General features: G+C 42.0%; 1 protein-coding gene across 2 annotated transcripts; it reads right to left on the bottom strand.

The window, feature by feature from the left end:
* Nucleotides 1–11: 11 nt before the first annotated feature.
* On the bottom strand, nt 12–25,559 carry CENPT (centromere protein T). 2 transcript variants are annotated; one of them, XM_035121146.2, is made up of 15 exons: nt 25,316–25,559; nt 23,846–23,945; nt 23,072–23,162; nt 21,276–21,403; nt 18,629–18,662; nt 13,951–14,093; nt 13,510–13,761; nt 12,643–12,676; nt 8,918–9,060; nt 8,208–8,741; nt 4,871–5,095; nt 4,228–4,324; nt 1,849–2,013; nt 1,494–1,598; nt 12–585 (listed from the first exon to the last, which is right to left on the bottom strand). In XM_035121146.2, the coding sequence occupies exons 1-15, from the start codon at nt 25,544–25,546 to the stop codon at nt 459–461; spliced, it is 2,409 nt and encodes an 802-aa protein (XP_034977037.2). In that variant the 5' UTR covers nt 25,547–25,559; the 3' UTR covers nt 12–458. The 2 variants fall into 2 exon arrangements, with proteins under 2 accessions (XP_034977037.2, XP_060131959.1); XM_060275976.1 differs by lacking the exons at nt 12,643–12,676; nt 13,510–13,761; nt 13,951–14,093.
* Nucleotides 25,560–25,793: the final 234 nt, after the last annotated feature.

Below are 25,793 nucleotides of genomic sequence, written 5' to 3'. Positions count from 1 at the left end.
TTTCTTTCTGGCATTTAAACCAGTATTTCCACTAAGTCTAGATCTGGTTTGTTATTGCAAAGGCAGTTCATCAGGTGTTTGGGCAGCTTTTCAATGGAGCAAAATTTTATGCTATGAAGTTTAAGATGACACACTTGAGCCTCTGTGACTCTTCTATCCTCCAGCACATTGTGTAATACTATCAGTTCTTCAAAGTAAAACACAGAACTTGTGCTCTGCAAAACATTGCTTTATTTAACAACCACTGAACAGGAATATGAAGAAAGCTTCTGTACCACAGGAAAACAAAGGTAAAAAGAGTAAATACTTATTTTATTCAGAATTGAGATTTTTCCCTAGTCTTTTCAGTAGAGTACTGAGAACTTGCTGGGTGTACTGTAAATGTTCTAGCCTCCCAGGGTGTTTCTGGAACTGCATTCCTTTCCCCATATTGAGAACAGATTGCCACCAGCATCTCATCATCGCTTGGGAGGGAACACTTTATTTCCACTAGTGGCAACAGGAATTAGCAGCTGTCTGTACTCCAGAGGCATGTGACGCTCTATCAGCACATTTAAAGGAATTTTGTCAGTTATCAGTCCTTGCCTGGATTAAAAGAGGGGAGAATGGGGGAAGAAAATAATACGTGAGTTAGGAAATAAAGTTTGTTTACAACTAATGGTCATTATGGCTATAACTCAAATAACTACCAGGCTGCCATTTGCTATTAGGCAGAAAATGAGTTCTCAGCTAAATTTGTTCATTCTGATCATTGCCCTTATGAACTGTGACTGTAGTTTCAGATAATCGAGAGGCCAGACAGATATTTTAAATCAAGGCAGGGTATACAGAAATCGCTTACCAACTCAATCTAAAAGCATTGGGGACATGATGTGGGACAGCACAAACCTATGTTTGATAGAGACCGCACATCTTCAGGAGCAGGCACAAATAGCAGCTCTGAATTTAACACATTCACCAGACATTTGTCCAAAGCTGGACATTGGCAATGTGTGTAAATGTAAGATGGGACTGCCATCTTAGCATTCACCAGCCCCTCTTCATCACATTCCTCTCTGCTGAAATGTCCATTTCAGTTCCCCTTTCTACTGCATATCCCATGATACACACACCTGCCTGTTTTTTTATGTCAGGTATTGGAAAGAGGTTATTGTAATACAATGACCTCAAAACTTTCTTTGGCAGAACAGATTTCACTCAAAGACACCAACGAAGTAGTCGACTACTTCTACACCCAATGTCTACTTGAAGGAAAACAAAGGGCCAGGTTAGAGACTACTTGCTTTGCAATAAAGCTGCCTGGAAATTGACTAGCAGAAGGCCCCAGGACTCTATAAAAAGTGTTAGTCTTCAAGTATGCATGCCCTTCTGTTAGTCAATTACTGTTTGAGAGATCTGTTTTCAGAAACATACACAACTTCAGTAACACTGGACTGGAACATCCCTTCAATTTGATGAAGAGCCCTTGAAACAACAAACTAAACATCATTTACCGCCTCATGAGAAGCTCCAGATCAGCTGGCTCTATAGTCTTTCTTCTGGCATGATTTGCATAGGCTTCCAAGTTGTCACTCAGTTGTTTAAAGTACAAGTTCACACTAAAAGGATATGAAAAGCAAGTTAAGCAAGCTGCAGCCTTCCCACATTCCAAGGGATGGCTGTGCTGCAAGGCCACAAGAAAAACAAGAGGACTCAGTCCTCAAAACGTGTGGCAATGATAGAAACTGACAGCACAACATCCTTCATGCCATATAGCCACACTTTGGTTTTCTTGGTCCAACAGTGTTCAGATGGCAACCACTTCTTCCACATCATTAATTGGTATGAAAGGTGTTCACTATTACTCACCAATTCTTCACAGTCTTGAAAGCATCCCTGGCCACTGGCATCTTCACATAGCAGGCAAATACATTTTTTACAAACTTGCTGGGGAGAGCCGGCTCACTTTTTCCTCTGCATGCCCTCTTAGCTGGCTTTTTACCCTGCTTAACTGAAAGCTGTTTTGAAAGAGACCTCCAAGGGAAAGAAGTGTTAAATGTATGCAGCAAGCTCTACAGGAACAGATGCAACACACAACATATAATCACCCTGATTTACTTCCTCAGGGAAGTTTCACCTTAGTTTAATGTTGAAAAGAGTGAGTACTTCATGTACATTAGTAACAATGTGACTGGCCTACCAACAGAGGTACACAGAAAGGGAAGAGATAATGTATATAATAGCCAGAAATGGCAAAGTAGTATGAAAATTCAGAATTCCTATGTATTATTATTTATTGAATTTATATACCACCCTATACCCAGAGGACTCAGGGTGGATCACATAAAAGATCAACATAAAAAGCACCATATAATCAAAATTAAAACAACCCAATAACAACCCAATAACATAAAGAGAGGACCCAAACAATTACTGCCCAGTCAGCCTGCTATCAATACCAGGAAAGATTCTAGAGCAGATCATTAAGCAAACGGTCTGTGAGCACCTAGAAAGGAACGCTGTGATCACTAAAAGTCAGCATGGGTTTCTGAAAAATAAGTCGTGTCACACTAATCTGATCTCATTTTTTGACAGAATTACAAGCCTGGTAGACGAAGGGAACGCTGTGGATGTAGCCTATCTTGATTTCAGCTAGGCCTTTGACAAGGTGCCCCATGATATTCTTGTAAAGAAGCTGGTAAAATGTGGGCTAGACAATGGTACCATTCAGTGGATTTGTAACTGGCTGACTGACCGAACCCAAAAGGCTCCTCTTCATCCTGGAGAGAAGTGACTAGTGGGGTGCCATAGGGTTCTGTCTTGGGCCCAGTCTTATTCAACATCTTTATCAATGACTTGGATGATGGGATTGAGGGCATCCTGATCAAGTTTGCAAATGACACCAAATTAGGAGGGGTGGCTAATACCCCAGAGGACAGGATCACACTTCAAAATGACCTTAACAGATTAGACAACTGGGCCAAAGCAAACAAGATGAATTTTAACAGGGAGAAATGTAAAGTACTACACTTGGGCAAAAAAAAATGAAAGGCACAAGTACAGGATGGGTGACACCTGGCTTGAGAGCAGTACATGTGAAAAGGATCTATGAGTCTTGGTAGACCACAAACTTGACATGAGTCAACGGTGTGATGCAGCAGCTAAAAAAAGCTAATGCAATTCTGGGCTGCATCAATAGGAGTATAGCATCTAGAACAAGGGAAGTAATAGTACCACTGTATCCTGCACTGGTCAGACCGCACCTGGAGTACTGTGTCTAGTTCTGGGCACCACAGTTCAAGAAGGATACTGACAAGCTGGAACGTGTCCAGAGGAGGGCAACCAAAATGGTCAAAGGCCTGGAAACGATGCCTTTTGAGGAACGGCTTAGGGAGCTGGGTATGTTAAGCCTAGAGAAGAGAAGGTTAAGGGATGATATGATAGCCATGTTCAAAAATATAAAAGGATGTCATACAGAGGAGGGAGAAAGGTTGTTTTCTGCTGCTCCAGAGAAGCGGACACGGAGCAATGGATTCAAACTACAAGAAAGAAGATTCCACCTAAACATTAGGAAGAACTTCCTGACAGTAAGAGCTGTTCGGCAGTGGAATTTGCTGCCAAAGAGTGTGGTGGAGTCTCCTTCTTTGGAGGTCTTTAAGCAGAGGCTTGACAGGCATATGTCAAAAATACATTGATGGTGTTTCCTGCTTGGCAGGGGGTTGGACTGGTTGGCCCTTGTGGTCTCTTCCAACTCTATGATTCTATGACATCGCCTCCATAAAAAAAAGTAGTCCTGTGTTTCCACTAGAAAGATTTGACAGATACTTGGCAGATCTGCATTCCCACACCTTTTTAAGCATCAGCAGCTACAATCTCGGGCACTGTTGTGACAAGGATACTAAATCAGAACAGCTAAAGAATAGTTTGAGGTCAAATTAAGCATGTGCAAAATGCTTATCCATCACTGAGTAACAGCAACCAGCCATTAAAAATAGAGAGTTGGAGCAGGACTTCCAGGTCAGAGGAAATGACTTCTAGGCAACACATTGTACCTCTTGCATTGAGAAACTGAGCATTGCAAAGAAGCCCGATAAGCTACAATTTTTGTGCAGGCCAGACACCCAAATGTATAGTCATTTTTATGCTGTAGACAGCATAAGGCAAAACAGCTATTTCAGATAATAAAAGTCAGTTGCCATAGTCAGTTGCTGAGGCTGAAGTTCTATCCCATTGCAATTATATAGTTACCTGGAGGCAGCCACTTTTGGAGCATGTAGGTCAGACAGCAATGGTGTACACTGGACAACTCTAGTACGTACAAATGCCGGTGTCTTTTCAGTTAAGTCTGATGGGAGAGAAAAAAGATAAGCCCTGTGCATGCCATCTCCATGAAGCATTCAGAGTAGGTTGAAAGGCAGTAGGTGAGTCACAGATAGGGTTGCTTCAGGCATCTTGGGACTTCCTCCCTTTTCACCACTGACCTAATACTCCACAGCAAGGGCTTGAGTGATTCACCAGCAACTGATTTCTTAGCACTGGGTAGAAGCATAGCTGCCAAGTTTTCCCTTTTCTCGCGAGGAAGCCTATTCAGCATAAGGGAAAATCCCTTTAAAAAATGGATAACTTGGCAGCTATAGGTAGAAGTCTAGCTGTGAATCCTTGCTGAGAGTTTGAAATGAGATTATGAAATAATTCAAGAACAAGTAATGCTCTGGAATAGGGCTGTACATTGATAAGTCTCACCGTGACAGTCCCCAAAGAGCTAAAATACTCTGTTTTGTTCTGAAAATCTGGAGGAATGAGCTCACCAACAGGTAGCTTCAAAATCCATTTGTCTACACTTCCATGAGTAACCACGATTCCATTCCCCTTCCCAAACAAATCTCCTCACCAACATTCTCAGAATCCATTTCAGCCTCTGACACCTCCTCAGTTTCAGAATCCATTTCAGCTTCTGAAACCATGTCATCCATAGTTTCTGGGTCCAACTTTTTTTTTTCTTGAGATGTTCCATCTTCCATTTCTTTTGTTGGTAGCCTCTCAAACGGCTCAGATCTCTTTCTACTTACACGTCTGCTTGGAGTTCCAGCTTTAGTACTTTGGGGGTTCTGAATATCTACAAGTCAGAGGCAAATAAGGTATTCATTCAGTGACGAATAAAATCTTAGATAACATTTAGAAACACAGTCACACACAGTACACTGTGTCTGCTACTACCCATTCACATATTGCCATATAGTTTTTAGCTTTGACAGTATAGCTGGAGTTCGGCAGAGAAGGCACATGAAAAAATTCCCTCTGAAGTCTCATCTCCACAAGTAAAAAGGAGTCATGTTCTGGGTACTGGCATTACTCAATCCCATTTTAGCTCCTGAGATCACACCTGAAACATAAATTCTCTGCAATGTTATGATCCACAAACTTTTCAGACTGATGAGATCCATAGGATGTTCATTTTATTTAAAAGAATTTATAAAATCACTTAAAAAAATCTGTAACTGGTGCATTTAGGGCAATTCAATCAACATACAAATAAAAACCAGCAAAATTCATAATTTGTTTACATGTCTGTATAGGTTTGCCAAAACAAAAAGTAGTACTATACATGGCCTGGATTACTATGCTGATCTTTTTGGAGAACAGACAGGGCAATTATTCGATGCCAAGGTGACCATCGATCAGTCAAATCTTCCAGAATGGCAAGTGGTGACTCCCACAGAGATAAAATCTCTGATAGAGAGTTTAAAACCAAATAAAGCGCCAGGCGAGGACATGATGCCGCCAGAGCTATTTAAGACTAAGACACATATGGAATGGTGGCAACCCATCCTGGACAAGCTCTACACCCAAATAAATAATACAGCTCAAGGACTTCTGGTTGATTGCGTGGCCATCACATTCATCACCCTGAATGTGGAGAGATGCCAATGAATAACATAACATCTGACTTTTATGAGACAGCTATCAATCTGATGCTTGAAATTAGAAGGGAGATGAAAATATGCAGAGATGAAAATTTAAAGTTTAAAGAATGCCTGGAGGACTTTCAAAAAAGAGCACAAATCGGGGAAAGAAAAGAGGAGATGAAAATGGAGGATTCAAGTGTTGCTGAGAATGAAGGAGGAGGACAACAAGAGGAGGAAAAAATCTACCAAAAAGTGCCAAAGGATTCTGTTTTCACTCAGAAGAGACAGAAAGAAGCAGAATTGAGATGGAGATTTGATTTTGAAATTGTGGTTTTTCTTTAAGTGATGAACTGGGACTGAAAACGGATTGGATGGCTAAACAAATATTGTTTAAATATGATAGTATGGAATGAGCCGAATTGAATGGGAAATGCAAAAAAAAAATTGGAGTAATTAAATGTTAATTGAAAAATATTGCTATATTTGAATTATGGATATCGATGGAGGTAAATATAGGCTGTAGGGTTAGAAATATATGATAGTATTGAATAAATTAGATAATGGTTAAGGTTATGATGTGAGGAATTTATAGTTAAAGACTTTTAAAATATACTTTAAGCTATGACTGATGAAAACTGCTAAAGAGGATCTAAAATGAAAATCAGAAGGGGGTATTGAGGGAGTCCATATAAAAATGTTTAGGAAAAAATATGATTCATTTCTTTTAGATGTCTTTTGTGTTGTTGTTTTATATGTAGTTAGTTGCATTGTGTTTTGTTTTTCTTTCTGTTTTATTGTGCATTTTTATTATAAAATGAATAAAAAATTTTGGAAAAAAACCAGCTCAAATGCCAGCTGGCTGGAAATTGATTATCATCATGCCAATTTATAAGAAAGGGGATAAAACCCTCTCTCAAAATTACCGCCCCATTGGCCTGCTGGACATCCCCTCCAAACTCTATGCCCGTCATCTGCTTACCAAATTAACAGACTGGCTAAATGAAAATAACACCTTATATGAGGAGCAAGCAGGGTTCAGAGCTGGATATAGTACTATTGACCAGTGCTTTACACTGTCTCATACCATCAACAAATATACTCATCAGAACAAATGTAACCTGTTTGCTGCCTTTATTGACCTATCTGCTGCTTTTGACTCAATCAACCGTAATAGACTGTGGAAGAAACTCTCAAATGCTAATATAGACCTAAGACTCCTATTATTAATTCATGAATTGTATCGTGACACCGAAACACGAGTTAGAGTGGGCTTAAGGAGAAGTCTGTCGGAATCATTTAAGACATCAAAAGGCGTGAAACAAGGCTGCATATTGGCTCCCACACTTTTTAACTTTTATATAAACGATATGGTGCCACCATGTGGCGAATTTGAAACTGTTATGTTATGTTTTGCAACCGACCTATCGAAGGTTTAATATCCATCTATAAAGTGTCATACTAGTAATCGTCTATTTCAATTTCCAGCTAAGGTATCCAGGAACCCAGTTGGTGGGGAGCTCTTTTAAACTGTCAAAACTGCCTTTTAGAGGAGAAAGGTTAGTTTGTGGCTGAGAGTGCACCAAGAAAAGGGGGGGGGGCTAAAGGAGGAGACAGGTTCTGGATGGTAATAAAGTTACCTCAGGAAGGAGGCTAGCTTGACAGTAAGGGAGTTTCTAGTAAAGTGAAACCCTTATCTGAGTACACATAGGAACAGTCTGACTTATAGCCCAGAGTCTATATAGGTACCTGGCCACGTTTAGGCTGGAAGAGGACTCTCTTTTATTTTTGAAAACCCACGAGTGCTAGAGGGTTTAAAGAAAGGCTAGAGGGATAAGTGGGAGGTTTGATTTACCTCAGAAATCCCTGTTAGTGCTTTTAATAATTGAGAAGTCAAAGTTGTAAGACCTGTTTGCTGCCTTTATTGACCTATTTGCTGCTTTTGACTCAATCAACCGTAATAGACTGTGGAAGAAACTCTCAAATGCTAATATAGACCTAAGACTCCTATTATTAACTCATGAATTGTATCGTGACACCGAAACACGAGTTAGAGTGGGCTTAAGGAGAAGTCTGTCGGAATCATTTAAGACATCAAAAGGCGTGAAACAAGGCTGCATATTGGCTCCCACACTTTGTAACTTTTATATAAACGATATGGTGCCACCATATCCCCCACTCCATCAATTTGTAACAGGAAGATATCCTGTCTGCTGTATGCCAATGATGTGGTGCTTCTATCACTCTCCCGATTAGGTCTTAATAATCTGCTCACAGCTTTCAGCTTGTCTTCAACTTTCCTCACTTCCACTGCAGATTACTTACTGGTGGGCAGATGATTTCCAGGACTTAAGAAGTGTTCCATATCACTGTTCCCATGCAGGCTCTCTTGCTGCCCTCTTTCAGGAGTAACAGTCCTTTCCTGGAACACAACTTTCAACCCATTTGCATGTTCAGCGCTCTGCCTTAGCATATTTTTTTGATGATGAGGTGTTAATCCTTCCTCAGTATCCTGCAGGCTCTGCTGATGCGCTTCCATTGGATTAGCAGCATTTTCCTCAAGTACAGCTTCAATCTCATCAACAGAGTCAGTGTATTGTGTGACTATCTCTTTTTGTTCATTCTGTGTCACTCCTTCAACAGCCATATCAGTCTCTGCACCCTGCCAGGGTGTCTGAATAGAAGATGGCAAGCTCTCTCTGGCTAAAGACTGCCTTGTCGAGTGAAGTTGAGATTGAACAGCAGAAAGCCCTGCTCCACTCTGCCTGCTGAGCTCAGGTTGGGCAAACAACTCTGTATCAGCAAATTGTGCTGAGGAATCATCTGATAACGTACTTGGAGCCACAAGGTAGCTCTGTGCTGTTGAAAAAAAATTCAAAAACGGATTAGCCTTTTAAATGATCATTCCATGCTCCACCATTACAACTTTCAGACACTTCCTTCTGCACTGGAATAATAATCTCCCCTCTACTCACACGTTGCTACTCAAATAGACACAGGCAACCCGGTCCAAATGAGAACAAAAGGAAACTCACAGCCTTTTGTTTGCAGCAAGTTTTGTTCAATGCCGTCTTCAAAAGCTTTCACAGTAACACCTCTGTAATTCTTTGGCCTACGGACTAAGCCTTTCTTCCCAGCAGAGCGCAATGGTGGTGGGGTACTAAAAGAGACCTGAGACCTGAGAACATAAGAACAAAACTCATGAAACATTACTTGTTTATCTAGCACTGCTTTCCCTCTCTAATAATGGTCATTGTTGCATGCTAGTATAATGAATACACGGAATCACCAGCTGGCTCTTGTATTCATCTTCCTAATGGACCTTGAGCTTTCTTACTGAATCCCAATGGAGCCGACAGTTCCCATATCACTGAACCCATGGAGCTCAACTGTCACAGCCATAGCCATACTCAAACCAAGCTCAGAGAACACAATGCTGGGCAGACAAATGTGGCATTGGACCTATCGTAAAGTTTCATTTTATGTAGGGAATAGAGGTGATCCTTGGATGGGTTGTCCTTCCCACTCACTCCACTAGGCAGGAATATGCAAATTAGAGCTGTTCTTACATTGTAGTGGGAGGGCGAGTGAGCGGACAAGCTCCCCTGTTGAAGGTATCGAAGCTCAAGTAAAAAAGCTACCTAAAGCCCCTTAAAAAGGTGTCATGAAACCTGAAAGAAGACAAACCCATCTTTCAGTTTCATCCACCAAGCTAACTCAAACACATCACCTAGACCAGGGGCTCCCAACTGTGGTCCTCATGAGCTTCATTTAGGTATGGGTGTGAGGAACATCCATCACTTTAAATATCCATACTGATTTTTAATTGTATCTCCTGTAACTATATTCCTATTGATGTTCCTATAATCCCTGCAAATAAATAAAAATGAAACAACAGAAGAGTAAGTACCCTGTGAGGAAATGGATCATTGCTGTCTTTACTGACAGTTGTATTATATGTTATAAATAACATATCCACAAATACGTTATTTAGCACTGTGGGAATAAGGGAAACTTGGTAATTCAGCCATTAATTTACCACAAGGAAACTCTACTTGTAGACTCATTTAAAAGCCAAAATAACTTCTGGATGTTTATGGCTCTGAAACAGATAACCTAAGGAAATTGGCAGTATATATCAGGGGTAGTCGACTTTTTTATACCTACCGCCCACTAATGCATCTTCCTTGATGGTAAAATTTCCTTACCGCCCACCAGTGCTCGATGGAAGGAGGATTCAGCTTGTGCCATAGAACCCCCTACCGCCATAGCTGCCAAGTTTTCCCTTTTCTCGCGAGGAAGCCTATTCAGCATAAGGGAAAATCCCTTTAAAAAAAGGGATAACTTGGCAGCTATGCCCTACCGCCCACCTAGAATCCTGAAACACCCACTAGTGGGCGGTAGGAACCAGGTTCACAACCCCTGGTATATATCATGTGTCAAATGCTGATGAAACAGAAGTCCCTAACTATGGGGAAGCAAAGCAATAATAGAAAGTTGATAACTTACGGACACACAGTGTGTGTGATACCAGAGATGGATTTAGGGGAGCGCAACCAGTTCAGTCACACTGGCAATGGAGCCATGGGGGCAGCACAATTATGAAGTAAAATGGAAAGTGAGAGGCAGAGGCAGAGGAGAGGGGCTGAATTTTAGTGTCACACGTGGCGCCACTGAAATTTGAGATCCCAAGGTCCACCACTGATAATACTAGCAGTGCAAAAACAGTCTAAATATTCACACATAGGTTAAAATCAGACAATTCTCCAAACCAGGGAATAGCTATCCTTTTTTCAGACAGAGGACCACAGTGGTCCATGGCCAACCCACTGGGAGCCACACATCAAAGCAGCCATGGCCTTTTCTCACCCTTGCTTATTAATTTCACTTTCCTCAATAAGTACTACCCAACATCTCTGATGCTTTTGAATTATGGTGCTGGAGGAGACTCTTGAGAGTCCCATGGACTGCAAGAAGATCAAACCTATCCATTCTTAAGGAAATCAGCCCTGAGTGCTCCCTGGAAGGACAGATCGTGAAGCTGAGGCTCCAATACTTTGGCCACCTCATGAGAAGAGAAGAATCCTTGGAAAAGACCCTGATGTTGGGAAAGATTGAGGGCACTAGGAGAAGGGGACGACAGAGGACAAGACGGTTGGACAGTGTTCTCAAAGCTACGAACATGAGTTTGACCAAACTGACCAAACTGCGGAAGTTTGACCAAACTGCGGGAGGCAGTGGAAGACAGGAGTGCCTGGCGTGCTATGGTCCATGGGGTCACGAAGAGTCGGACACGACTAAACGACAACAACAACATCTCTGCACTTCTACTTGCCTTATTCCTTGGATGTACATTCAAGTTGGAAATTTCATTCACAGCTGTTTCCAGAAACAAGGAAAATAGCTTGGAAAGGCTTTTGCACTGGTTTCAGCTTCCCAGGGGCATAGTGTAGCGGGGGGAGGGAGGCTGCCAGGGCAATCACCCTGGGCACTTTTTTCTGAGGGGCGTCCTGCTTACAACGCCTTTCCCAAGCCAGGCCTGTGCTGCTTTGCAAGGCTAGGATCTGATCAGATCCCAGCCTTGCAAAGCGGGACTGGCTCAGGGAGGGTGGTGTGAGAAGGAAGCCATGTGCCCATTGATCTCAGCCTTGCCCTTGAGGGGCTGGGATCAAAGGGTGCATGGCTGTTGTGTCCTACTCATGCAGTCCTCCCTGAGCCACTTTGCGAGGCTGGGATCATTCCAGCCTTGCCAAGTGACTTGGGGCTGGTGTCACTCTGGCAGCAAGGGCTGGTGCATGGCGGGCTCCATTCACCCCGGCGTACATGCACACCCTAGACACCATGAAACCGCACCCTGCTGCTGCAAGCTTCCTCTCCTTGTTGCTAATCCATAAAGGAAAAATTGGGACCTTCTCTCCTCTTATTTCCCGTGCAGCTACTTTTGGTGAAAGAATAACAATGGGTTGTTAGTTCTAAGGCAGCGTTACAACTGTGGAAGGGCAGCATGGCCATGCTCCATCACTCCTCCTGCTTCCACCCCATCCAAATCAGGCTCCCCAGCTACTTACTTGTAGTTCTTATTTGCTCTCCCTTACTGGCTTCAGTGTCTGCCATTGTTCATGAAAATGCCTGACAATGAGGTGAATCTAACTAAGGTCCTAGAGGGCTCAACAGCACCACATTACAACCCCTCCCCCCAAAATATCCCATACAGCAGCCAAATTGCTTGGGGGACATAGGCATTCTTGAGGGTGGTATATACAGGCCACAGCTTAGCCATCCCTGCTCCAAACCATGGTATGAAGGATCAGGAACAAGCAGTGGAAGCCTTAGGCTTATGCACTCATTTCTCCTCTCTCCATCTAGCCTGATAAACAAGAGATTTAGAAACTCCTAATCTTCTCCCTTTTCCTGCAGGTGGGCAGCAGGGAGAAAACAGGCTCAACAGCTTAAGACTTTCTGGTGCTCACTCCTGCTGCTCCAAATCACTGTTTGGAGGATCATCTGAATGCAGCCATACTGAATGTAGTGGCATATAGAGCAACCAAGTAGCTCCAGCACCTCTGACATCACTGCTGTAGCCCTCACTACCGTAGGTACATGTCGTGAAAAGTGGGTAAGAAATCAAATAAATAATAAAAATAATAGTTTGCAATTCCTCTTTCATCAGTGTTGACAATGTACTGGATGCTGACATTATGTTGTTCAGTAGAGGAAGAATCAGTTGTTACAGCATAGTCACAGAGCAAATATAACTTACTTTGTCTGAGATGTGTCGTCCAAAAATGAATGAGCTAGAAAAGAGATCAAGGCATATACTGAATGGCCATGGTAGTGAAGTGTGCAAATTCTACATCTTACAAATATATTATTTAATGAATCAACTATGCTTTATGATTAATATAGTGGTACCTCGGTTTATGAATTTAATCCATTCCAGAAGTCCGTTCTTAAACTGAAACCGAGGCACGCTTTCCCAAATGAGGCCTCCTGCTGCCGGTGCCCTTCCACCATTCGGATTCCGTTCTTAGACCGAGGTAAAGTTTGCAAACCAGGACACTATTTTCAGCTTTGCGGAGTTCGTAAACAGAATCGTACTTAAACAGGACTGTTCTGAAACCGAGGTACCACTGTACTGTGTAAATATTTATTTATTTCACTTATACTTTTCCTCTTCAGAGCTCAGAGTGGCTTATAATATTTCCCAGGGCCAGACCTGCTTTAGTTTCAGCAGCAAAACTGTATCATATGCCTTCTGACTATTCTCTACGGAATTCAGAAATATTAATATGGAAATTAACTGCAGTGTTAATTTGAGCCATATTCATGGTTGAGTTCAGAAGGACACAGCAATTATTCTCACTAACATATTCCAAAGCCTACACATGGCCTGTTCATTGCAAGACATATTTGGCTAAGGCACCAGAATACCATTAACATTAGCTCTGATTGTTTCCAAAAATTCTCCACAAAGGGGAGTGCTCATTGTTCAGTGCCCTGGTGCTCCTTGCAAAATACCTCTTTGGTTCTTTCTGCTGCTGCTCCCATTTGTGCACATTACTAGGCAAAAGACAATCATGAGCTGATTTTTGTTAAATAGACAGATGGGGGAAAGTAGACTACTCACTTTTATTTCCTTTGTTCTGTGTCACAACTTCAACAGCCATATCAGTCTCTGCACCCTGCCAGGGTGTCTGAATAGAAGATGGCAAGCTCTCTCTGGCTAAAGACTGCCTTGTCGGGTGAAGTTGAGATTGAACAGCAGAAAGCCCTGCTTCACTCTGCCTGCTGAGCTCAGGTTGGGCAAACAACTCTGTATCAGCAAATTGTGCTGAGGGATCATTTGATAACGTACTTGGAGCCACAAGGTAGCTCTGTGCTGTTGAAAAAAATTCAAAAACGGATTAGCCTTTTAAATGGAGATAACAGTATGATCATTCCATGCTCCACCATTACAACTTTCAGACACTTCCTTCTGCACTGGAATATTAATCTCCCCTCTACTCACAGGTTGCTACTCAAATAGACACAGGCAACCCAGTCCAAATGAGAACAAAAGGGAACTCACAGCCTTTTGTTTGCAGCAAGTTTTGTTCAATGCCGTCTTCAAAAGCTTTCACAGTAACACCTCTGTAATTCTTTGGCCTACGGACTAAGCCTTTCTTCCCAGCAGAGCGCAATGGTGGTGGGGTACTAAAAGAGACCTGCGACCTGAGAACATAAGAACAAAGCTCATGAAACATTACTTGTTTATCTAGCACTGCTTTCCCTCTCTAATAATGGTCATTGTTGCATGCTAGTATAATGAACAGGGAGCCCTATACACGGAATCACCAGCTGGCTCTTGTATTCATCTTCCTTTTAAAAAAAATTCATTTTCCAATAAAGCATACAATTAACTCACAAACACACACTAAATAAACAATTAAAAAAGAAAAGAAAAAGAAGAACAGCAACAATACATATATCTCCTCTTATCTACCTTCCTTAACATTGTTATATGGACTTCCTTGATTCCCCTCTCACTGGTTCCATTTTTAGTTCATCTTTAGCAATTTTCATATTACAGTATGTACCTCGGTTTACAACCACAATTGGTTCTGGAAGTCTGTACTTAACCTGAAGTGTACTTAACCTGAAGCGAACTTTCCCATTGAAAGTAAAGGAAAGTGGATTAATCCGTTCCATACGATGAAAAACACCCCCTAAAACAGCAATTTAACACGAATTTTACTGTCTAATGAGGCCATTGATCCATAAAATGAAGGCAATAATCAATGTACTGTACTATAAAATAAATCAGGCAGTATTTTAGGTGAAAAAAATTTTTTAGGTGAAAAAAAATTTTTTAGGTGAAAAAAATTAACATTTATTTCTTACCTGGGCTGATGATAGTCATTGTTTGGATGGGGGCTCCACAATCACAATGCCTTCGCTGAGGCTGGGCCTCCGCTCCAATACTGCATCGGGGCGAAGGCCCGGCCTCCGCGAAGGCACCAGAGCATCCGATGGCTTCACGGAGGCCGGGCCTTCGCTCTGGTGCCTTCGCGGAGGCCGGGCCTTCGCTCCGGTGCCTCCCGGAGGCTGGGCCTTCGCTCCGGTGCCTTTGCAGAGGCGTGCCTTCGCTCCGGGCCTCCGCAAAGGCACCGGAGTGCCCGATGCCTTCGCGGAGGCCGGGCCTTCGCTCCGGGCCTTCACAGAGCCATGGGAGCGCCTCCGCAGCTGTGGCCCAGTCTTCAGGCTTTCGCGGAGGCCTCTGTAGGCCTCGGAAACCTCGGTTTACTTACTTCCAGGTTACAATCGTTCGTAAACTGAAAATTCGTAAACCGAGGTGTTCGTAAACCGAGGTTCCACTGTATATCTTAAATCGTTTTCAACAACTTATAAATTTTCATCTTTCTCTATTTCATTAATACTTTCCTCTTCATTATCCACATTTTTTATTATCAACATTTCATCATTATCCTTATCGACATTTCATCAATTATTTCTATCCTATAATTAATTTCAAACCCATTTATCTTCTATTTCAGCCCCTAGCCTAAAACTACTTCCCAGAAATATCCATAAATTTAAACATTACTTCTTTCTTCCTAATAACATTTACATCTAGTTCTACCCCCTTCCCCTGGACTCTGAGTCTCCCAGACGATTCAGCAAGTTCCATAAAGCAATCCAGTTTCAGTCCATCTTTACCAATCAGAACATAATACCCGTTTTTCCTTCTCACCCCACTCCCACTCTAACACAACTTATCATCCACACTTCCTTCTTTCCCCCCTGCTGCCCCCCTAATTCTCTGTATTCTACAAAATGCCAACCACTAGAATTACCATTTTTCAATCCTTTGTCAATTTTTATTCCCCTTAAATTCTGACCCAAGTATGGATCCTGTTCTCCCACTCACTGGGAGAACAATGTTCCATACTGGGTTTTGGTGCTTTTTTACATCAACTTGACAGTTTCCCATTTCTTCTTTAAGATCCTTTTGACCTAAGCATGGGTCTTGTGTCCCCCCCCCACTGAGAGAACAATTTTCCATGCTGAATCTCAGTGATTTTTTACAACTTGATCTTTCCCTTCCATTTCTTCTTTAAGATCATTTGTATTGTCCAACACAGCTAAATGTTCAACTTTCTTTATACTCTCTGGTATGCCTTTTCTTTTATCCATTTCCACACACTGCTGGTTCATCCTTTCAATCTGTAATGTATTCTGTTGCACCTCGCTTCTGATTTCCCATAACAATTTTAAGAGTTCCTCTTGAAAGTCAGGAGTTGTTTTGTCTGCTGGCATCTTACACGTTTTAAATTTCACGGGCACAGCCAAGGTTGGAAAACAGGAAATGGCGCAAACTTCACATACAAAAGTTATATCCAAACTGGTTGCAAAATAGAATTATAAGTTCTTCTTCATACTTTAATACTCTTATAGCCGTTTATGGAAAGAGCATTTTTTTTTTTTAATGGAAAGAGCATTTAGGAATCTTATTGCTCACTGTCATACAATTTGTGTTCTCTTCACTGCTGACAGTTCACAACCTCAAAGAGGTAAACAAATTCCTTTCTTTTGTGACATCATAATGGTGGCTCGCTGATCCCTCCGGGGTGCCAACTCCAGCGTACAAGGGGGCTTTCCCCAAACCAAACCTTTACAGGGATTTTAAATAAATTCAACCCTTCTCCCCTTTACCCTGCCTCAAGGGAATAATTTAAGTCCAATCTTTGGGAATTTAAAGCTTTCTAAATATCTTTCTGGCTTCAAGAAAGGTAACTGCTTTTCAATTCTCTCAATGGGGGAGATCGACTTCCGTATTTAAATCTCCTCCCGTGGCCAATTCCTTCAATTTTTTAACACAATATTTTAATTACTCACGGTGCAGTCCTTAAATTTAAAAGTTGCTTTGGAAGAATTGACCGCTGATACCGCTCAGTCTTGCAGCTCCATGCTGTCAGAGGGAGCATCTTTATCCGATGCGCTGGGGCTCAGACTCCCTCGCACTCGGGGGCTCAAAACAGAACCTTACCGGGGAGAGAGGAGCCCACTTTTTGCACCTGCCGGACAACCATGCCCCCAGTTGATTTGGGGTTCTTTAGGGACTCTGCTGCGCTGGAGCGGTTTCCCCCGTCCCTGACACGCCAAGATCTGCTCCGCGAAACAGACCTTCAACTGATGGCGGCTCCACGATCAACCAGAAGTCTCTCTTGTATTCATCTTCCTAATGGACTCTAATCTTTCTCACTGAATTCCAATGGAGCCGACAGTTACCATATCACTGGACCCATGGAGCTCAACTGTCATAGCCATACTCAAACCAAGCTCAAAGAATACAATCTAGGGTAGACAGATAAACCCCACAAAGTAGCTGGTGAAAGTCCCCTCACAGCCATAGAATTCATTCAGCTAAACAAACAGCTGTGAATTCCTTTAGGAATTCTGCACATAGGTTAACAACAACACCACCCCAGTGCAAATAAATAAAAACAAGGACCCTGTGAGAAAATGGGTCATTGCAGTCTTTAGTGACAGCTGTGTTACCCTTTTCCACGAATACGTTATTTAGGAGTCTGGGAATCAGGGAAAATTCATTACTGAATTGCCACAAGGAAAATCTAGTAAACTCAGGGAACAATATCTTTTTAAAAGACAAAAAAATGACATCTAGATATTTGTGGTTCTGAAGCAGGAAACAAGAAATTGACATTATGTGTGAAAGGCTGATGTAGCATAGGCAGATTTCCCCCATCCTGTCCATGTTACAGACCAAGCTGAAATCTCTAACACTGGGCAGGAGAGTAAAAAAAAAGGGAAAGCTGATAAACATGACTACTTCCCACATGTATTCCATTTTAATTTCTTTTTAATTAATACCTACCGGTAATGAATTTCAGTTACCTCAGCAAATGCACCCCACTCCCACATATATCATTTAAATTTCAGCAGTGTTCAAAAACAGGGCGTTTTAAGCTGCCTAGATATTCACAAATAGACAACATAATCCTCCAAACCAAGCATTAACCACCCCTGTGCCAAATAATGATTTGAAGGATCAGAAACAAGCAGTTCAGCCCTTGGGCTTATGTACCCCCCTTCTCTGCCACATAGGCAAGAGGAGATTAGAAACTTCTGCTTCTAGTCTCCTCTCTTTATCTGAATTGGAGGAGGAAGCTCATCATCTTGAAGTTTTATGGTGCTCACTCCCAGCCCTTCAAACCATGAGTTGAAGGTTAATCAGAATGCAGCCATACTGGGAGTGCCTGATCACCTCATCTGTCTCCTGAGAAATCTCTATGTGGGACAAGAAGCTACAGTTAGAACTGGATATGGAACAACTGATTGGTTCAAAATTGGGAAAGGAGTACGACAAGGCTGTATATTGTCTTCCTGCTTATTTAACTTATATGCAGAATTCATCATGTGAAAGGCTGGACTAGATGAATCGCAAGCCGGAATTAAGATTGCTAGAAGAAATATCAACAACCTCAGATATGCAGATGACACAACCTTGATGGCAGAAAGTGACTTATAGTTCAACCAAATAATTCCAACACTTCTGTCATCATTCCTGTAACCTGCTTTGGGACGTAATGGTGAAGGGCAGATAAGAGATTTAATAAATACAGTAATACAATATTTTGTAATTGTTCTTTCATCCCTTTCCACAATATACTAGATGCTGACTTTATGTTGCTCAGCAGGGGAAGAATCGGTTGTTTAACCATAGTCACAGAGCAAAAATAACTTACTTTGACTGAGATGTGATGTCCAACAATGAATGAGCTGAAAAGGAAGTCAAGACATGTTTTAGATGGCTATGCTAATGAAGTGTGCAAATTTTTCAGAAATATTATTTAACGAATAAACTATGCTTTACTACTGGAAAAAAGTTCAATTATATCACATTCTCAGACTAGAGATTTTTTTAAAAAAATATGACCATGCATCAAAGGATTATTTAATTATGTCATTTATACTGCTCCTCTTCACAGCTCAGATTGAGTTATGTATAGTTTGGATTGTTACCTTGAACGTACTTTTCTCTGGAGAGGTGAAGAAGTCATCCATCCACTATAGTGGTACCTCGAAAGTTGAATGAAATCTGTTCCAGAAGTCCGTTCGAATTCCAAAATGTCCGGAAACCAAAGTATGGCGTCTGATTGGCTGCAGGAAGCCCCTGCAGCCAATCGGAAGCTGTGCAAGCCCTGTCAGATGTTTGGGTTCCAATGAAAATTCACAAACCGGAACACTCACTTTTGGGTTTGCGGTGCGCGAGTCAAAACATCCGAGTACCAAGGTGTTCAATAACCAAGGTACAGTATGACTGTAATTGAATAAGCCCTCATTTTGCCCTTGAGAGGCAAGGAACCACATAACCACCTTTTTAAATATTTCCCTTATCCTCCTAGTGCTTCCTCAGTTTCCGTTTATGGCCAAGCAAATATACAGCAATTCAATAGGTCTTTTTGTGGAAGGAAAATAACCCATGCCTTACAGACTAGCAAAAATCAAAGGCTCCCCCCCCCCAAATAAACTGCTCCTTCAGAAAGCTGGGGGAAAGGCATTTGGTGCCTAGGTTGGTTCTGGGAAATGACTGAAGAAAATGAGAGGGAAATGCCACATTCTGGCAGGATTCTTCATGCAACCATTTTTTAGGATTAAAAAATGGCACTGGAAAATCTGTGGAAGACAGCCACTTGCCCAGAATTAGGGATGCAAATGACAATTTTTCTATGCTAACAAATGAAGGGGATGAAGTCCTGACTGGAATTGAAGCAATCTCACCCATGTCATCAAGAAGCTGAATACCAACAAGCTCTAGCTGGGTAGGACTGTTGAGGAGCTTCATGCTAGGAGCATGGGTGTAAAATCCTTTAAGCCAGGCACAGCAGAGAGTTGTGTCAAGGACCTGTAAAAGCAGCTAGCATTAGCTGGGTCATGGACATGCTGGAGTTGCTGAAGCACTCAGTCTCATTGTAAATAAGTGCATGGTGGAGGAGGCTACATGCAACAGAGGTTATTCTCATTAGTGCGCTCAGAGCTTTAACAACTCTAATGCATTCTTTGTTTGTCACATAGGTGGCTGTGACTTTTCCATGTCACTGGGAAGAGCGATGGGTTATGTCAGAAAGCAGAAGTTTTCGCTTTGACAACAGATTGGAACATTACCGAGATTAGTATGGCTCCTGAACAAGAATGACATGCACATTTTTAAGCCAAAAAACAGAGAACCAGCAGGGGACAAAGAGCAATTTCAGAAAACTAGAAAGGAGAAAACAGATATTCCCCCCACCCTTCAGACAGAGAAAAAGAGAATATGATAAAACAAGTAATCCAAAAAGGAGAAAATGCAGTAGAGCAGGGGTAGGGAACCTAAGGCCCATGGGCCACAAGCAGCCCACAGGGGTCGTTTAACCGGCCCCTGAGGCGCCCCGCCCGCTTGGCGAGTCCCCGCGCGCTGTGCTAAATGGGCGCAGCGTGGCGTGGGGACTTGCTTCCACGGCACCAGAAATCGTGTCTGCGCAGACGCCTGAAATCGTGGGCGCACACGCAATCCAACCCACAATCCATCTCAGTGGATGGATGCATTCTTCACCCCATTATCTGTAACGTTGATCTGAGCAATATCCCAAAAGTGGTATCAGAATAGCATAGCAACTGTTTCTACAGTGGCATATTTCAGAGACTATGCATTGTCTGTTTCTCTGCATGAAATATCAGACTAAGGCACCAGCAAACCATTAACATTTATTCTATTGTTTCCAGCTACAGAAAAAATGCTTGTTGTTTAAGGAACTGGGGTTCCTTCCTCTGCAACACATATAGTAGCTAATTATCCTCTTTAGCCATCGCTGCTGCTGCTCCCCCCCCCATAAAATTGGGGCACATGACTAGTCAAAGGAAGAGCATGTGCTGACTTTTTTTATGTAGAGAGGCAGTGTCACTTCTGCCTTTCCCTTTTAGTACCCCCACCCTGGTGGTGCATTGCTGTTTATTTCAGTTGGCAACCACGGTTAAGGTGGATTGTTCCAGGATATTCTCAGAACAAAAATAATGTAACGAACCTTTTGGAACTGCTTTTTCCTTTATAGTTACTACTTAAATGTAACATATTTTCACAAATGTATACCAGGTAGTTCTATTCCCCATTTCAAATTAGGGTTGGATTGATATAACCCTACTTTTATTGGTGTCTAAATTACTGAGCTTGGTCAGTGAACTGCAGCCCAAGGGTGACATTCTCCTATTTGGTTTTCTTAAAGTTATAACCTCCCCAAAGCAATGGAGAAGCAGACAACTCATTTAACAGTTTACTTTACTCTGATCTTCAAATAATAAGATTAATAAAATCCTCAGTTTTTCTAGTGCACCGTAACCTTCAACGCTCTCACTCACTTGAGGCAAGTTGCTCATCCAGAGCTCTCTCAAACACAGAAAGACGGACCTTCTTTTTTGACCTGGTGTTGAGCAGTATCCGAGATGTAGCCTTGGGAGCAGAGTCAGACAAATGGATTTCTAGGTTGCTGAAAGATGACAAAGCCAGTCTTCAGTCAGGAAAACAGTTTAATGTCAACTTCCAGGAAATATGCCAACATTTCCCTAGCCTTGCTGAAGAAAGAATTTGGCTTCATAGTTAAGGAACAAATGAGGGCCTAAAGTTTAGTGTCACTATAACTGGGTGACCTGAGCAGAGCTTGCACAATACCAACATACAGCTGCTCAATCTTACTATCAGTGACATAGTGGGACCATAACTACAGGAATACTGCCTGCTCAAATTGGAAAGTCTAAGAAGGGAAAAAAAGACATTTTACAGTGCAATCCTTTATAAGCCTACATGGAGGTGAGTCCCACTGAGTTCACTTAGGCTTATTTCCAGAAAGGTGTTGATAGGACTGTAGCCATAATCTGGTAGAACTGTATACTCAGAACGAGTAAGACATTTGTCAGCAAGTATACAAACATGCTTCATGCACAGAACATCAGTGAGAAATCACACTCTTATGAAATGTCAGGATACTACAGTAGCTATATTAGCAGCATACTGAGATGCTCTTAGTCATTATCCATGTGTCTAATTACACTTGTGCTCTGTATGGTGCGCAGACGGTCTGGGACTCAGCGTGGTTTTACATGAGTAGAATGTGCCCTTTTATTTAAAATGCACCTCTGGTTTATTTGTGGGGGCCTGCCTGGTGTTTTTACATGAGTAGAATGTGTGCTTTTATTTCAAATGCATCTCTGGGTTATTTGTGGGGCTAGGAATGCGTTCATTTTTTTCTTCAGAATATACTCCGGCTCCGGTCTGAGGGACGGTGAACTGGTCCACGGCTGAAAAAGGTTGCTGACCCCTGATCTACTATTTATAAGAACATACAAAACTGCAGAGAGAATCTGTTTGCTTTTAGCTATAATTAAAATTATTTATGTAGCACCATCAGTGTTCATAGCACATTATAAAGGAATGTGAGCCCACACAAATAAAATTAGCAAGTATTTTGTTATTAAGCTGTTCTCCTTTTCCCCCAGCCAAGCGCAGAAAGTTCAGTCTCAGAACCACCTGTCTTATGCCATGTCATCACTATTGCCCACATCATCTTCCAACCACTCAGCACTTTTGCTGCCCTATTTCTGTGAAAGTGTCTCAAAATAGAAGAGTTGCCTCATAAGCAGCAGGATTGTTATTAAGCTTCTGAAAAGATTCCCCCCATTACCTCTTTAAGTAGAGTTTGTCAGGCTGTGTCCCTCCAGATGTTGTTAGACAACAACTCTTGAAATACAACTGCCATCATTCCTAACCACACTGGTGGGGGCTGGTGGGAACTTAAGTCCAACACAACTTCTGAAGGGTCACAGGCTCCTCCTCCTTAAAACTTCTGTTATTATAAATGGCTGGTTGATTCAATTTGGTCCTCTTGCAGTAGCAAAGCAGGTAAACTTCCAGCCCCCACTTGCCTAAAGCAACCATTCAACAGCTAGTCAGCTTTTTCAGCATCCATCACATCATCCCTTACAAACTGAATAGTCATTCCTCAAACTTCTACATTTTGGTTCCATTACATAATGTCAGTGAGCACAATACAACGTATTGCAAAAACACAAGAAAACAGTCTGGCCAAAATTTCCAGGTTTTCAAAAGAATTTTACAAAGAAATATGCTTAGGATTGCAGCCTTAATCATGTTTAGTTACCTGCAGGGTACACTCTCCAAAGGAGCTTGGACGGTCTCCACTGGTTTGGGGAAATCAGGTTTTTTAGGAACAAGAGGGGAGATTATTGGCTCTGTTAAAAGAATACATGGACAAATTGTATTTCTAATGGATCTCCAAGCAAATTAAAATTGTAGCAAGAAGATGAACAGGAAAAATATGTCTAACTGCACTTTTAAAGCAGAGAATTATGACTGTAATACTGCCATAGACAAGAGAGATTTGAACTGTGACCATAAAAAGACTTTGTCCTTTACACCACGCTCAAAGTAGCATTGTGCAAAGCAAACTTTTTAAATGAATATTTAAAGTGGCAGACAGATATGTTCAATTTATTAGACTTCTATTAGTTTCAGAAATGCATCAGGAGACTGAACTTAATGTGAAGATTTGTTCTTGGGGGATGAAGTGGGTTACACCTCACTTGCTTTGACACTTATATAAATTACACTTTGTCCCTGTTGTTTGGAGGAGTAACAATCCTCTTCTAGTTTTGGGACATACTGTAGCACTTTACCAAAAAACCATACTGCCAAAATCAGTGGTAGAAGGTTTTATGCAGGTCCTAGGTTCAATCCCCAACATTTCCAGGAAGGACCAGAAATGTTCTTCATCTGAAACCCTGAGGAGCTGTTGCCAATCAGTAATTGTATTGAACTAATAGGACCAATTGTCTATTGGTATAATGGTGTTACCTATGACTGCCCCTTCCCTCTACTCAACAGCACCAGAAACATTCTTCTATCCCCTACTTACGGGTCTCCAGAACCTTCCTGAATAGAGTTCGAGGTGTTACTAAATCCGTATAAATAGAGGCACCAGGTCTTTGATAGGCCATGGATCTGAAGGGTCTCTCCTGGGGAGATAAAAAGTCACTCCTGAAGCCAAGAAGCACATTCCTATGTTACAACAGAATTCTAAGGGCGTGTCTTAGATTGAATGGATTTAAATTGAAGTGCTTTAAACCAGCAAGAAAAAGGCCAATATAAGCCATTGATCTAAATAAAGTTTTCCATTGATTACTTCTTCAGATATTTCCTAAACAAAAGTACAAACATGAACATTAAATCTGTTAATTTATAACAGAGTATTATTGTTTTTTCACTTTTAGAAACCAGATCCTCCATGTCAGTGCATATGTTTTTGGAAACTGTTTCACCTCCTGAGGGAATGTCTTTAATGATTCCCATATATGATCTTTCTTTCGAACAGCAGCATAGCTGTCAAGTTTTCCCTTTTCTCACAAGGAAGCCTATTCAGCACAAGGTAATTTCCCTTTAAAAAAGGGAGAACTTGACAGCTATGAACAGCAGCCATAACAATGAGGTTAAGTATGGGAATACAAGAACCTGAGCACTAGACAATTCTGTCTTCTGCTCTTTTCAGTGTTGCTCATTTCTGGTTTTCTCTGCTTTGGGTCCAACCCAAGTCCCACAGAAAGAAAGTAACAAACAAACAAACAAACATGAAATGTCCATGACGGATAGGTTCAAATAAGGTCTGACAGTTACCGTGCACACTGACTAGAGGTTATTTTTATGAAGCAAAATACTCATATTACAAAAAACCCAAACATTTTATTCATTTACATATAAGACCCTGATGTAAGGCCAATGAAGGTAGTGCAGTGGCGGGTGGGTGTGTTCTTCTCCACCCTGTGTCCTCTGGCTTGTGGTTTATATATACAGTTATGAACATTTAATTTTTATATATGACCTCAAAATTCTTACAACAGTGCGAATACAGCCCAAGAGGAGGCGCAGATCCCCTATCAGCCATGAAGCTTACTGGAGTGATTACGGACAAAATGCTGTATCTCATCCTAACATACCTCACAGGGCTGTTATGAGGATAAAACGGTAATGCCGTAGATAGAACCATCTTTGTAGCCTTGAGTTCCTGGGGGGGGATATAATATAATAATAGTAGAATATACACCTAAGAAGTAAAAATAAAACAAAATCCAGCTCGTTTGTAAAGGAGATGAAGAAGGGCAAGAAGAAATCACCAGAGTCTGCTCTTGTTAGACCTCAGGGCCAACTCTTTCCCACCTTGTGGGAAAGATCCCTATGACTTACTAAATGTTAATTGTTTCACATGCGTGCATTTTAAAAAGTGCATAGATGCTGCTCGGAAAGATACGTATCCTGAAAAGGCGAGATTAAAAAAAATTGTTATAACTGATAATTCGGGTCCGGGCTGCCCCGCCCGGTACCTTCATCTTACCTTCATTTCCAACCGCTGAGACCGCCTCAGGCCCCGTGGGGTCTCCAGCTTCTCCTCGCGCGAGCTCCTCCGAGTAGCCATGGCTGCCTCTTTTTGCGTTTTAGTTGTTGACAGGCGGCCGCTGGGGCGACTTTTTCGCATAGTGCAAACGGCCGTTGGCCGGCAGTCGCGAGACTCAAACGGCTGCTGAAGCCAACTTCTTTCTCTCCCGCTCAGGCATTCAAGCGGCATCAGCTGAGAGAGTGTCGCGATATTTTCTCGCTTCGGCCCACGACCGGGTCGTCACCTCTCGCGTTGGTTGCTGGGAGATGTAGTTCTGCCGTTGGAAGTAGCTGCAGCGGAGGCTCCTTTGTCTATAACTGTTGCATGCGCCCTCCCTGATCCTATTCAGAGCGAATAAAGCCCGATACGTGGATGCACCTGTAGAGCTCAAAGTTCACATGGACGCATTCTATTCCAACACATACTTGCGCTCACC

This window comes from Zootoca vivipara, chromosome 6, assembly GCF_963506605.1.
Source record: "Zootoca vivipara chromosome 6, rZooViv1.1, whole genome shotgun sequence".
NCBI lineage: Eukaryota > Metazoa > Chordata > Lepidosauria > Squamata > Lacertidae > Zootoca > Zootoca vivipara.
The sequence above is the reverse complement of the archived record's forward strand: the minus strand, read 5'-3'. Positions and strand labels throughout refer to the sequence as shown.

Coding starts and splice junctions, on each gene's coding strand:
- CENPT (XM_035121146.2), bottom strand. CDS start 25,546: ATGCCGCTTGAATGCCTGAGCGGGAGAGAAAGAAGTTGGCTTCAGCAG. Junction 23,946..25,315: donor CTCAGCGGTTGGAAATGAAG/GTAAGATGAAGG, acceptor TTATCTCCCCAG/GAGAGACCCTTCAGATCCAT. Junction 23,163..23,845: donor CAGGAAGGTTCTGGAGACCC/GTAAGTAGGGGA, acceptor TTCTTTTAACAG/AGCCAATAATCTCCCCTCTT.